Source organism: Platichthys flesus, chromosome 9 (genome assembly GCF_949316205.1).
Source record: "Platichthys flesus chromosome 9, fPlaFle2.1, whole genome shotgun sequence".
Classification (NCBI taxonomy): Eukaryota; Metazoa; Chordata; class Actinopteri; order Pleuronectiformes; family Pleuronectidae; genus Platichthys; species Platichthys flesus.
In genome coordinates, this window is record NC_084953.1 from 7,016,668 (window position 1) to 7,028,880 (window position 12,213).

Genomic DNA, 12,213 nt, shown 5'->3' on the forward strand with positions numbered 1-12,213 from the left:
CTTTCCACAGTTTTTTAAGGTGAACTAATAATTTTTTCTCAGCTCAACAAAGTTAATGGTTGTATATATGACATCTGTCGCCACTAGATGATGCACTAACACCAGCATCTTGCACCAAAACAAATGCAGACTAGAATAAAATGGAAGTGTTGTGTCTGGTATCTGTGCTGGATGCACCTGTGTTAACTCTTGCAGCCCCGAGCTCAGCACACTGTCATCAGGCCTTTGTAGCTAAAGACTGTATTAAACCAAGGGGGGAACATTAGTGTATTAATTGATTGTCATGTTTATGTCACCGCTAATTTGATCTGAAGCTTTATAAACACGGAGAGGGCCAGTGGTTTCCCAGGGAGGAACGCACAATAACATGAAAACAGGCCCAAACTGGTACACACACAGAAGGTGGATAACTTCCTGTTCTGTTGAAGATTGTCATTACTCCACTTTGTCTTTCATAGGAATTAGTTATTAGGTGCTTTTTAAATGTTTTGCATATCCTGACTTTATAAAAAACCTCTTCGGAAAAGTGCAAATTTAGATTTACTGACAAATCAAAAAAAAATTGTCTGTAAAACTCTTTCTCCTCAACCAAAGCTCTCTGTAAAAGTGTGTCTGGAGAGCCGTTGCTGGACCAGACTAAAGATGCCTCAAACTCTGACTGAGCCATTAAAAATATACTCTGACAAGGGTCGGTTTTATTTTGAAGGAGCATATTTTCCTCTCTGGTTTTGTCTTCTCTTATTTTATCCAACTTTATTCAGACTGTTCCTGCTGATTGGCTGCCTGATCGGAGAGTGTGAGGAAGCAGCTTCAGCCGGTGTGTGTGCGTGTGCGTGTGTGTGTGTACGTGTTTGTGTGCGTGTGTGAGTGTGTGTGTGTGTCTGCGTGTGTTATATATTATATTATAGTCCGTAATAAAGAAGTATTACACGCATCAAATAGAAAAGTATTTTACCATTAAAAGGTCACTAATTTCTATCCCTAACACATAAATATATATATATATATATATATTTATGTGTTAGGGATAGAAATTATATATATATATATATATATACTCTTACAAGTTTATTTATTTATATGTATATGTGATACATACACATGTTTGGGAACTAGAGTTGAAACTGTTAAATATTTGATGAATCAGTCTGACATAGTCTGAAACTATTTTGGTTTCTTTTGCGTCGTATTATATTTTGGTCTGTTTTGGATTATTGGTCTTATACACAAACATATATGAAAACATCTGGATTCCAGAGAGAGGATCAATTAACATGCTCAGTGTTTTCTGGTTGTACAGAACAAACAATATTGAGTCAATCCTTGTGTTATACATTCTGCAATCAGGATTCAGACAATTACTGTGTATATATTGTCTTATATAAATGCAGCATGTGTGTGTGTGTGTGTGTGTGTGTGTGTGTGTGTGTGTGTATGTGTGGTGCATCACTCTTACCCACACTTGACAGCACGTTGCACCACCGTCAGATGAGCAGATATCCCTTTGTCTGTAACGCAGCAGCATCACAGTTGAACGTGAGTCGATTCTCTTCTTCTATCTGATTTAACACAACACATTTAACACAAAAACTTATCACAATAGGTGACAAAATATAGGTTACAAATATTCCTGAGGGAAAATTATGTACTCAAATGATTCGATAATTCAACAAAAACAGAGCAGAACAGTTTGAAAAATTCAGTTCTCTCTTAAATACTATATTTCAATACTTGTTTTATTGTGCAGTACTTTAATGGTAGTAGTTCCCCATCATGTAAGTGTACGTGTATTCTAACATTTATTGTAGTTCATTAACATCCACTTAGGAAAACTCAACCACAGCTTTAAAAAGACTCTAGATTTGTTTTAATTTAATCTAAACTGAGTCTGTAAACATACAATAATCTGGGATATTTATTTATAATCTTGCTGATCTGTTAAAGTTATGAAACTTTCCCCTGAATATGCACAGCTGTGTCCGGGCTGTGAAGAACGCGTGTGCGCCACAGTCAGGCCGAGCCATTGTTGCTCTGGTTCACAAAATGAGAGATTACTTGTACAATATAAAAATAGCTCCTTTCATTTAGCCTAGGAATAGAAAACCAAAAATGGGTAGGTTTGTTAACACACCCAGGAGCTGTGTGTGCGTGTGCTTGTGTGTGTGTGCGTGTGTGTGTGTGTTTGTGTGTCTTTTATCGCTCGTGACTTTTCTTGAAACGACTGGATGTATTTTGGTTTCTGGGCTGAAGCGTATCTGTGCAATGTTCCAGCCCCAGTCGCACAACACTGGTCTGTTCAACACAAAGAGGGATTCTTACGGGCCGAAATGTGCTTGCTAATTTTCAGCAGGCGTTTGTTTTAAACTTTTTATTAACGGAGGTAAAATGACCCGAGGCCTGAGCTGCTTGTGTTGCTATAGGTCTGAGAGAAAGAGATTCAAAAATGATTTCAGAAATGGCCTCGAACCAAACCTTGACAGTTAGATTTGAACGATTAAACAGGAATCAAAACTGAGAGTTTGTCCGAATGTCACATGTTTCCAATGATGCAGGAATTAATTGTGCAGTTTGGGTAATTCGTGGCCTCGATATGACCCCCCCCCCCTTGTAGGTTGTTTTAAAAGATGTTGTATCTGCTGGTGTGGATGCCAACACACACTCAAGTGTTCATGTTGTACTCTATGTCTTCATGTTGTACTCTGTGTACTCTGTGTACATTCTGTTTCTGATAGCGCAGCCAAAGCGATCATGACCTCAGAACAAATAATCTGCAGAAAACAACTTGTCCTCGTCAGAGAATCAAATCACTTCCGTCATCTCTGGAACTTTCAAGCGTGTGATTCAGTGAAGTGTGAAACGTCTACGTGGAGGAGGTGCGGCGTCGGAAAGACTTTAGGCTGACTTGGTTTTTTTTGTGATTACTCTGTGCCTGCTTGTGTGTGTGTGCGTTGGGGGGGTGTATCACCAGGACTGTCAACATTAGCAGTTGATAGGTTAAAGGTCAAGGGCAACAAAAAGATATATTCTGAGATATCTCCATGAATAATAAGGCTATAGTGAAATTTAAAGCTTATGTTGATACACATGATATCATATGAATAATATGAATAATTTATTTATCTATGCAAACAGCATTATCTCTTTCACAAGGTATCCCACAGGATTATAGAATCTTATGAAGATCTAAAAACCATCCTGGTCATAGGGCATGAATATCATCATCATGAAATCAATATGAAATCACAAAACGGCTTCAATAATTGGTGTTGATATACGTCTTCCACGTGACTCGCATCTTCTACAGGAAACACCTTGTTAGTGGAATACATCTGAGCTCCTGAAATCAATCAGAGAGATTTTTATTAGCACCATTTTTTATCATTTACTTCGCGGCCAGGAGACCAAAGCAATGCCAGAGAAAACTTCACCTCCTCTTCTCTGAGGAGGAGAAACACTCTGGCCTGTAGACGTTGGCCTTCGTCTCTTCTCGTGTGACTCACAGGACTTTTCCCACTGATCACTTGGTCTCCAGCCGCTCACTCGGCAGCATCTCATTTACAAAACGACACGTTTGTGCAGATTAGAGGGATTGTGACACATTTTCAGCCATTTTGCAAAGTTGTTATGGAAGATCCCACGCAGCTCAGTGGGTTCAAAGTTGTCTCTCGTGTGTCACCTCATCATCTCGCTCCACTCCGAGCGTCTGTGGCTCGTGATATACAGCAAAGGAGAAAAGCCATAAAAATCATATTTGGAGAAGAACACGATCTGTGCTGGGACTTGGAGAATATTTGGGTTAGTTGATCCGTGTCATAAATAACACCGGCGTGGATAGTATTCTTGTCATGGTGCGTGGGGGGGGATTGCTGATTTGTAATTAACTTCACTTTTCTCTCGCTGTTTAAGTTTTATCACAGACCTCGGCGGGGAATTCACAGTCGAGTTGGAAAGTTCATCATCGTGGGAGCGTCGCTGCTTCGTGTTTAGCGGGGATTTATATGAAAGTGGAAAAAGGAAACGTAACATCAATTAAGAAACGGAAACTTAAATGGACTGAAGCAAGATGTACTTGAAGTAGTTTTAATGTCAGACATTTTATTATCAGACGAGGAGGTTGTGTTTTCTCCCCAGATGGGAATAAATGGGCCGATCCAGGACTCTTTTACTTTAACATTGTGAGATCAGGCCTTTTATTTATGTATTGTTTGTTTTCTTTGACATTTACACCAGGGAATAAGACACCGATCTTAAACAGACATATTGATATCTATGAGTGTGTGCAATGTGGTGCGGCAGCCTGGTAGAGAGGGGTCCTCCAATAACCACAGTCAGTGGTTCAATCCCCGGCTCCTCCAGTCTGCCAGCTGAAGTGTCTTTGGGCAAGAATGGGTGATTGCACCTTGTACTGTTGAGTGGTCCATAAGACTGGAAAAGGATAAATATATTCCATTTCCCATTTTAGTTACTGGTGCATTAATATGTAAATAGCATTTCACTGTTAAGAAAATATGTCATACACTATTTGGTAGTTGAATCTGCATATTATGCCACATAATCACTTTTTTAACGTAGTATAATAATTCATTCTTATTAGCTAATAAATGTGTTAAAATAAAAACATTTCTCTATGAATGGTTCCTTTACTCCCTCAGATTTGTACTTGATCCTGCATCCTCCGTAAAACACCAGTGCAGTTAAAATGTACAACCAAGTCAAACATTTAAAACACGAGCGGTATCATATACACTTGAAGTTGGATGGTAAACCAACCAAAGCCTTAAATGGAGCACATGGGGTCTTTGTTGTGGTGCGACGGGGGTCAAGTCACAGTGGAGACTCTTGTCTTGTGGCGTGTATGAGTCTCGGCTCAGTTGTCCACTGTGGGTTTGGGCAGCATCACAGGTGTGTGGCCGGGGAACTGAGGTTTTTACACTGTAAAAATATGCAGGTTTAATGTCTCGTTCATGAACTTGCATTTTCCAATCACACAGAAATTGGAAATTGATGGAGGAGGAGGCCAAGGTTGAGGATCGGCTCCGCAAATAGAATTCTGAAAGACGTCTGCCTGCCCACATGATCTCTTCTCTGTGGGCTGACGTGTGTCAACGGTTCCTGATCGCTGTCGAAATTCAAACAGATATTTTCCGTGTAACTTTTCCACCCTGCAGTCAGAGCCTGCTTCATCTTATCTGTACATCCGCACTTCGGCTCAACTTAACTCTGAGTTATTCTATCAACCCCAGTGGGTTTTCCTCCAGTGAAAGATCAATGTGCTGACATCTCTAAAGCAGAGGGAATATTCTCGAACCCAAAAACCACCTGTTCAACGGAAGAGAGCGAGATGCTGGAGAAAGGAGGCTGTGAGGGCGGACTGCGACTTCCTGTTGTGGCTTCTGTCACCAGTGTGTTATTCTGCAAACTTCATGCAGTCTCAGAGTGGGGGTGCTTCTCATTTAGAATCTCATCCCGACGCATGGGACCTTGCAGCTCGTCTGTGTAGAAGACAAACATCGTCCTCTAGTTTGTCCCGGTGTAAAACGTAGAAGCAAAGAGGAGGAGGTGAGGATCTGAAGAGGTTTGGTGTTGGGGTATTTTGTCGCATTGGATGTTTGTTTGATTGTTCACAAGATTACACAAAAATAATAGAACAGATTTACGTGAACATTGGTGGAAGGATATCACATCGGCAAATAAAGAAGCCACACAACTGTGATGAAGATCGGGACAAAGGGGGATTTATTCTTTTTTTTTTTAACAGTGTCAGATTGTTTGCGACATGTCCTTGATTTCTTAGATAAAAATTCGTTCATCCTAATTTATTTTAAATGAGCCACATTTATGGGACTGATATTTAGGAGTGTGTGGAATTTGGTGCAGATCCATAATCAGGAACTAGTGAATTTAAATATGTTTTCAAAAGGGGACTGTTGGGCCTTGGTGGATGTTTGGGCTCTCTGAGGGCCATTCTAGTTTTCTAACTGTTTTGTAATGGTAGTTTGCTAAAAGGTTATAAGGTCAGAGGTCACAGACTGGATTCAAACCTGTGTCACACACTGCTCTTCAGTATAAGCATCCTTTAACATTCTCACTTGGTAAAATTATTATTTCCATCTTTTCCTCTCTGCTTCTCTAGTTGCTCTCCACCATCTCCATCCAGGACACTGAGCTGGAGTCCAGCTGAAGTCTCACCATGTCCACCGACCCTGCGGCCGAGCTGCCCTTCTTCTACGGCAGCATCAGCCGCTCGGATGCCGAGCAGCACCTGAAGCTGGCCGGGATGGTCGACGGCCTCTTCCTGCTCCGGCAGTGTCTCCGCAGCCTGGGAGGCTACGTCCTGTCTGTTGCGTGTAACTTAGAGTTTAACCACTACTCCATAGAGAAGCAGCTGAACGGGACGTACTCCATCCCGGGAGGGAAGCCTCACTGTGGGCCCGCAGAGCTCTGTGAGTTCTACAGCAAGGACGCCGACGGGCTGGTGTGCACCCTGAAGAAACCCTGTCTGCGCTCTCCAGACACGCCGATACAGCCCGGCGTGTTCGACAGCCTGAGAGAAAACATGCTGAGGGAGTACGTGAAACAGGCCTGGAACCTGGAGGTGAGGCTGAAGTGTTCTCAGATACTGCCACTTCGCTTCACTGCACTTGACATAAACACTATTTAATAGATATCCACACATTTTGGTGGACGGACGGGACACAGGCCATTATCTGTAGATTACAAATCTTATTAAATCTTGTGGCGTGTGGTAAAGCGATGCCTCCAGGAAGTCTTCATCACTTTATCTTTAACATAAAGTGTTTTTTGACATTCAGACCAATTCCACTGGGAATCATTTATGGATCTTGATGAATAAATCTGCCACATTCAGAGGATTTATATCTGAGAACTATTCACAGGGAGTGGAGCACAATATGTGATGATAATTTGAGAGAAAGAGCTTTGACTGAGGAAACTGAACCCAACTATTTTGCAGATATTACCTAAATAAATTTGTAAATATGGAAAAAACTTGATACCTACAAATAGGCACAATAATGATAATAACATATAGTCCAAATGTGTGTCCTCTGTTTATTTCCGTGTCTGATTCTCTCTTCAGGGAGAAGCCATGGAACAGGCCATCATCAGCCAAGCTCCTCAGCTGGAGAAGCTGATCGCCACCACGGCCCACGAGAGGATGCCTTGGTATCATGGTAAAATAGCCCGGCAGGAAGGAGAGAGGCGGCTCTACTCTGGAGCCCAACCGGATGGAAAGTTTCTGTAAGATGCTGTGACACGAAACTGTTGAACCACTTTTCGGCCTCGGATTGTTTTATGTGTCATAGGTCTTCTCAAACTTTTGTGTTTTGTGTTTGTCAGAGTGCGAGACAGAGACAAGGCGGGGACCTTTGCTCTCTCAATGATCTATGGCAAAACAGTTTACCACTATCAGATTCTTCAAGAAAAGTCTGGTAAATTCTGCATGCCAGAGGGGACAAAGTTTGACACAATCTGGCAGGTAGATGCTCTATCGCTCCTTAGATGTTGCAGCAAAGCATGATGGTCTTTTCTGAATCAAAATTAAACTCTATCTCAATCTCACCAGCTGGTGGAGTACCTGAAGATGAAGCCTGACGGCCTGGTGACGGTTCTCGGAGAGTCGTGCATGAATGGCAAAGCCGGAAGTAAATAATATTTTATTTTATTCTTAAATTATACATATTTATGATATAATATAATTAAATGCATTCTGTTATTGTTTTAAAAACCACAGAGTTTCCACTTTATTTGAAAGATTCAACAAATAAATCATTTATAATTAAAAATATGAATACAACTTTTATTTGTCTTGTTACTTTGCAGAGATGCCAAGTCTTCCTGCAACGGTGAGTATGAACAACACCCGGCACCGTGATTATTATCATTATTATCATCGTTGTTATTATTTGACATTTATTGTTCTGTCACATTTTCAGAGACGTGTAAATGGATACACACCGCCACCTCGAGGTCAGTATTGTGAAGTACAACCAGTAAAAATCTCTTCCTGCATTTCCAAACACAAACACTGAGCTGCTCTGTTTCATACATTTTGAAAAGTTTATTATATTATTTCTGCAGCATTATTACATGAGAAGAAATTTAGCTGAAGGAAGTGACCTTAATTTTAAATTCTTTATTTATTCTTGGGGGGGGGTTCTAATTCAAAAGAGTGCATTATATTTTACACGGTAATTACATGTTGTGTGTGTAAAGCACTGGAGGGATTAAAATGGGATTAAGTACAATAATCTTAAAGGTCTGAGTGCTGTGTTTGAGTAAATGTATTCAGTTTTATAATTCAAATTTTAAAAAGGAGCTTAAAAGATGCCATCTGTTTAACAGTGTGCACGGGGGGGCATGTGAAAACCTGCCAGCAGATTAACATGTAAACATGGTGGATTGTGCTTTTCCCACATGTGGTTCCTACCTTCACCCCACAGCTGTTTCAGCGTGCTCCGACCCAGTGGCCGAGCGGGATGCTCTGCCCATGGACTGCGCCGGGTTCAACCCGTACCACAACCCCAACGAGGTGAAGAGGTTCAACATCCAGAGGAGTCAGCTGCTGATAGACGAGGTGGAGCTCGGCTGTGGGAACTTTGGCAGCGTCAAGAAGGGAGTTCTCAAGACTGATGCGTGAGGACCGAAACATTATAAAACACAACTATAAGAAGATGGAACCTGTAACACAAACAAATAAGAAATAGGCTATTGTATGATGTATGCACGTTGCATCATGTCTTCACCCAACCCAATGTTTGTTCATTCTGTCTGTCTCCGTTCAGAGGTCAGATAGACGTGGCCATCAAAGTGCTGAAGAATGAAAATGAGAAGATGGTGAAGGAGGAGATGATGAGGGAAGCAGAGATCATGCACCAGCTGAACAACCCCTTCATCGTCCGGATGCTCGGCCTCTGCAACGCCGAGAGCCTCATGCTGGTCATGGAGATGGCAGCTGCTGGACCCCTGCACAAATTCCTCAGCACCAACAAGTGAGATCAGTCGGACTAGAATATCACTCAGTTGAACACAGATATGTCAGATTGTTTTCTTACATAAAGATTCTGACATTTTTTTTAAACCTTGTTAATGGATAAAAACAGAACCCTCGTTTGCAGATTTTTAGCATTCAAACATGATGAGCACGCTAGTAATATTTCTATACATTGAATCTAATTTCACTTTATTTCATTTTAATAACCAAACAAACAGCAAGTAAGTAACAAAATGTACTTAATCTAATTTTCAATGAATCCACAGGGATAACGTCACTGCAGAGAACATTGTGGACCTGATGCACCAGGTGTCGATGGGGATGAAGTATCTGGAGGAGAAGAACTTTGTGCACAGAGACCTGGCAGCTCGTAACGTCCTGCTGGTCTCAAAACAGTTTGCCAAAATCAGTGATTTTGGACTGTCCAAGGCCCTGGGAGCAGATGACAACTACTACAAGGTCCTCGTGATGTGACCACATGTTCTCAAAGTAGTCGCACTGCACTAAAGTGACACAAATGCAGAACAACCAAAGGACGGGGGCGTGAGAGGACATCAGAGTCCCGGCTCACCCGAATAGATAGTGTATCTTATATTGATTACTTTTCTGGGAATGACTGACCTCACACTGCACAAATACTAACTCGACATTATCATCCTAAAAGCTCAGCACGTGCTTCTCTGTGTAAACTAGAGCAAACACTGAATTGATTTCCTTTTTTTCTGGTCTACTGACCCACATCTGGAGGGAAGGCCGTTATCAGAAAACGGCCATGAACGTCTGGCTGTGTCCAGGTGTGGGGTCAAAGTCGGGACGCATTTCTCCTTACCTTAAACTGAACTCAGCCTTATGCCGAAGCCAGCAGTAGAGAAGAGGGTGCGGATCCATTTGGTTTGAAAGCTCCACTGTCCTGATCTGTTCGCCTGTTGTGACTCTTACTGGTAGTTAGGGTTTTGTGACATCATAAATTCTCCCTGTAATCCCACCCACTTTCAACCAAAGCAGAGTTATTAAAAACACCAGGCGAGTATTCCTCTCAAAGGAGCATTAAATAAACAGTATAAGGACAATGCTGGGATATTTCTAAACCTTTATGCTGTCGGCCAATTAATTGATTTAAAGAATGTTGCATTGACCCGTCTTGTATCACCCCAGGGTGCCGCGTCACCCTCACATGGAACCCCCCCGCTTCCCCCTTCCAGCTCTAATCATTAATAGTGACGTAATGTTCCTTTTGGTGACTCATTGACAAGCCGCTCACTGTCGCACATTTTTGTGTTGCACAGGCTCGCACTGCAGGTAAATGGCCTCTGAAGTGGTACGCTCCAGAGTGCATCAACTTCCACAAGTTCTCCAGTAAGAGTGACGTGTGGAGTTTTGGTATCACCATGTGGGAGGCCTTCTCCTACGGAGGGAAGCCTTACAGGGTACAGTACTGTCACCATTAACCTCATCACAGTATTCACACTAACGCAGGATCAGGATTGGTCCTAAACGGGATTGGTCCTAAACGCCCCCCCCCCCCCCCCCCATCTCTTCTTTTAACCTTGTCCAGAAAATGAAAGGACCGGACGTGACACGCTTCATTGAAGCTGGAAACCGGATGGAGTGTCCACCGGCGTGTTCGGAGCGGATGTATGCGGTGATGAACGAGTGCTGGACCTACAAGTGAGAAACTCCTCTGACTGAATGTTGTGCATGTGTTAGATAGTTGATCTTGTGAGTCCCATTGAAATCCAAATCCCTTTTGCGAGAGAGCGCTGAGGACAAATTACACACGTACCATACATGCTGTACTGGCACCTGTCCTGGTGTCATGTTCATTCATTTTAGTATACATAATGTCATAATCCATAGAAGACGGTATGGTTGACTGTATGATATAGATAAATAAATATTACTAAATAATAGATGCTTTACGTTTAACAAGCTATTCTCTGGTAGAAGAACCCAATGAGATTTATTTTGTTTCTGAGCAAGGTGTCAGTTCATTGGGAAAATCAGCTTTCAATAATCTGATAGATTTATTATAATATCATGATGAGTGCTACATTACTGAAGGAGGTCTGGACAGGGCCGGCCCTGGTAATGTTGGAGCCCTAGGCGAGATTTCAGAAATACAAACAAAACCTTATATAATGTTTGACCAGCTTCAGGGGCCGACTGTGGCTCAGGAGGTAGAGCGGGTTGTCCACATACCAAAAGGTTGGTGGTTCAATCGCATTCTCCACCATTATGCGCGCCAACGTGCCATTGGGAAAGTTACTGAACCCCAAAGTAGCCTATCAAATAAATACCATTTAGCATTTATACAGCAAAGTGTCTTCAACTCTACAGCTCTTGTGACATCTTATCTTCCATTGGTCACAACCTTTCAAACGGCTGTTCTCCTCTTCACCAGGCATGAGGACCGTCCGGACTTCAAGAAGGTTGAGGAGACCATGAGGTCGTACCATTACTCCATATCCAACAAGGCCAAGCCTGAGGGAGCCGCGGCCGCGGCCGCTGCCGAGCCTGTCAAGTAGACAAGAAACAAGCCACATTCTGTTCCAGTGCTGCACAAAGCCTCCTTTCAGATGGCCATTAAACAACCAAGACAAAGGGCTTTTTATGAACGGGCCACTCTGACCAGCGTCAGCTACAGTAACCCACACAGCCAAACAGGCCTCAGTGACAATAAATGTGCATTTGTAAATTAAACCTCAGTGTGTTGGCCACGTGAGGAGGGTCTCTGTCTGTTAGTAGCGGTTTGAATGTTAAGTGTTGACGTCATTGCGTTATACAAACTCATTTTATATTCTGATATTTTTGAGTGTAATGAGTTGTTTTTATCCATTGTAGCCTGCCGCCACCTAAGAGAGATTCGTTGTTTGTTTTTTCAATGCCAAATAAAAAGAAACTTTAATGCTGCGATTTCCACATTTCCTGTGAAGTCTGTGATATACAGTGAAAGTTGGATTTACTTCCACACAAAGTTTTTCAATCTGAAAAAGGAACGTTAACTAATCATGCCTGTTAATCATATACAATAGGTCGTCTATGTGGTAACAACAGTAGACTGTATATAACAATACAATGATATAATCATCAATTACTGGTGAGGCCACAGATGATACTTAAAGGAAGAAATGAAAAAAATTCTGTTTGTAAAGAGAAATTTGACAGAAATGTTTGGAGAATAATCATTGAAATCATCTACT

General features: G+C 41.9%; 1 protein-coding gene across 2 annotated transcripts; it reads left to right on the top strand.

The window, feature by feature from the left end:
- Positions 1-1,468: 1,468 nt before the first annotated feature.
- On the top strand, positions 1,469-11,926 carry LOC133961154 (tyrosine-protein kinase ZAP-70). Of its 2 annotated transcripts, none has more exons than XM_062396158.1 (13): positions 1,469-1,536; positions 6,134-6,595; positions 7,100-7,260; positions 7,360-7,498; positions 7,586-7,664; positions 7,843-7,865; positions 7,956-7,989; positions 8,463-8,655; positions 8,805-9,011; positions 9,280-9,472; positions 10,300-10,440; positions 10,569-10,681; positions 11,415-11,926. In XM_062396158.1, the coding sequence occupies exons 2-13, from the start codon at positions 6,191-6,193 to the stop codon at positions 11,536-11,538; spliced, it is 1,812 nt and encodes a 603-aa protein (XP_062252142.1). In that variant the 5' UTR covers positions 1,469-1,536; positions 6,134-6,190; the 3' UTR covers positions 11,539-11,926. The 2 variants fall into 2 exon arrangements, with proteins under 2 accessions (XP_062252142.1, XP_062252144.1); XM_062396160.1 differs by lacking the exon at positions 1,469-1,536 and adding an exon at positions 5,449-5,559.
- Positions 11,927-12,213: the final 287 nt, after the last annotated feature.

What these genes read in the sequence shown, in the direction of transcription:
- LOC133961154 (XM_062396158.1), top strand. Translation starts at nt 6,191, where the DNA reads ATGTCCACCGACCCTGCGGCCGAGCTGCCCTTCTTCTACGGCAGCATC. An exon ending in CATGAATGGCAAAGCCGGAA is followed by an intron (nt 7,665 to 7,842) that starts GTAAATAATATT and finishes GTTACTTTGCAG; the next exon opens with AGATGCCAAGTCTTCCTGCA. An exon ending in CAGATGACAACTACTACAAG is followed by an intron (nt 9,473 to 10,299) that starts GTCCTCGTGATG and finishes TGTGTTGCACAG; the next exon opens with GCTCGCACTGCAGGTAAATG.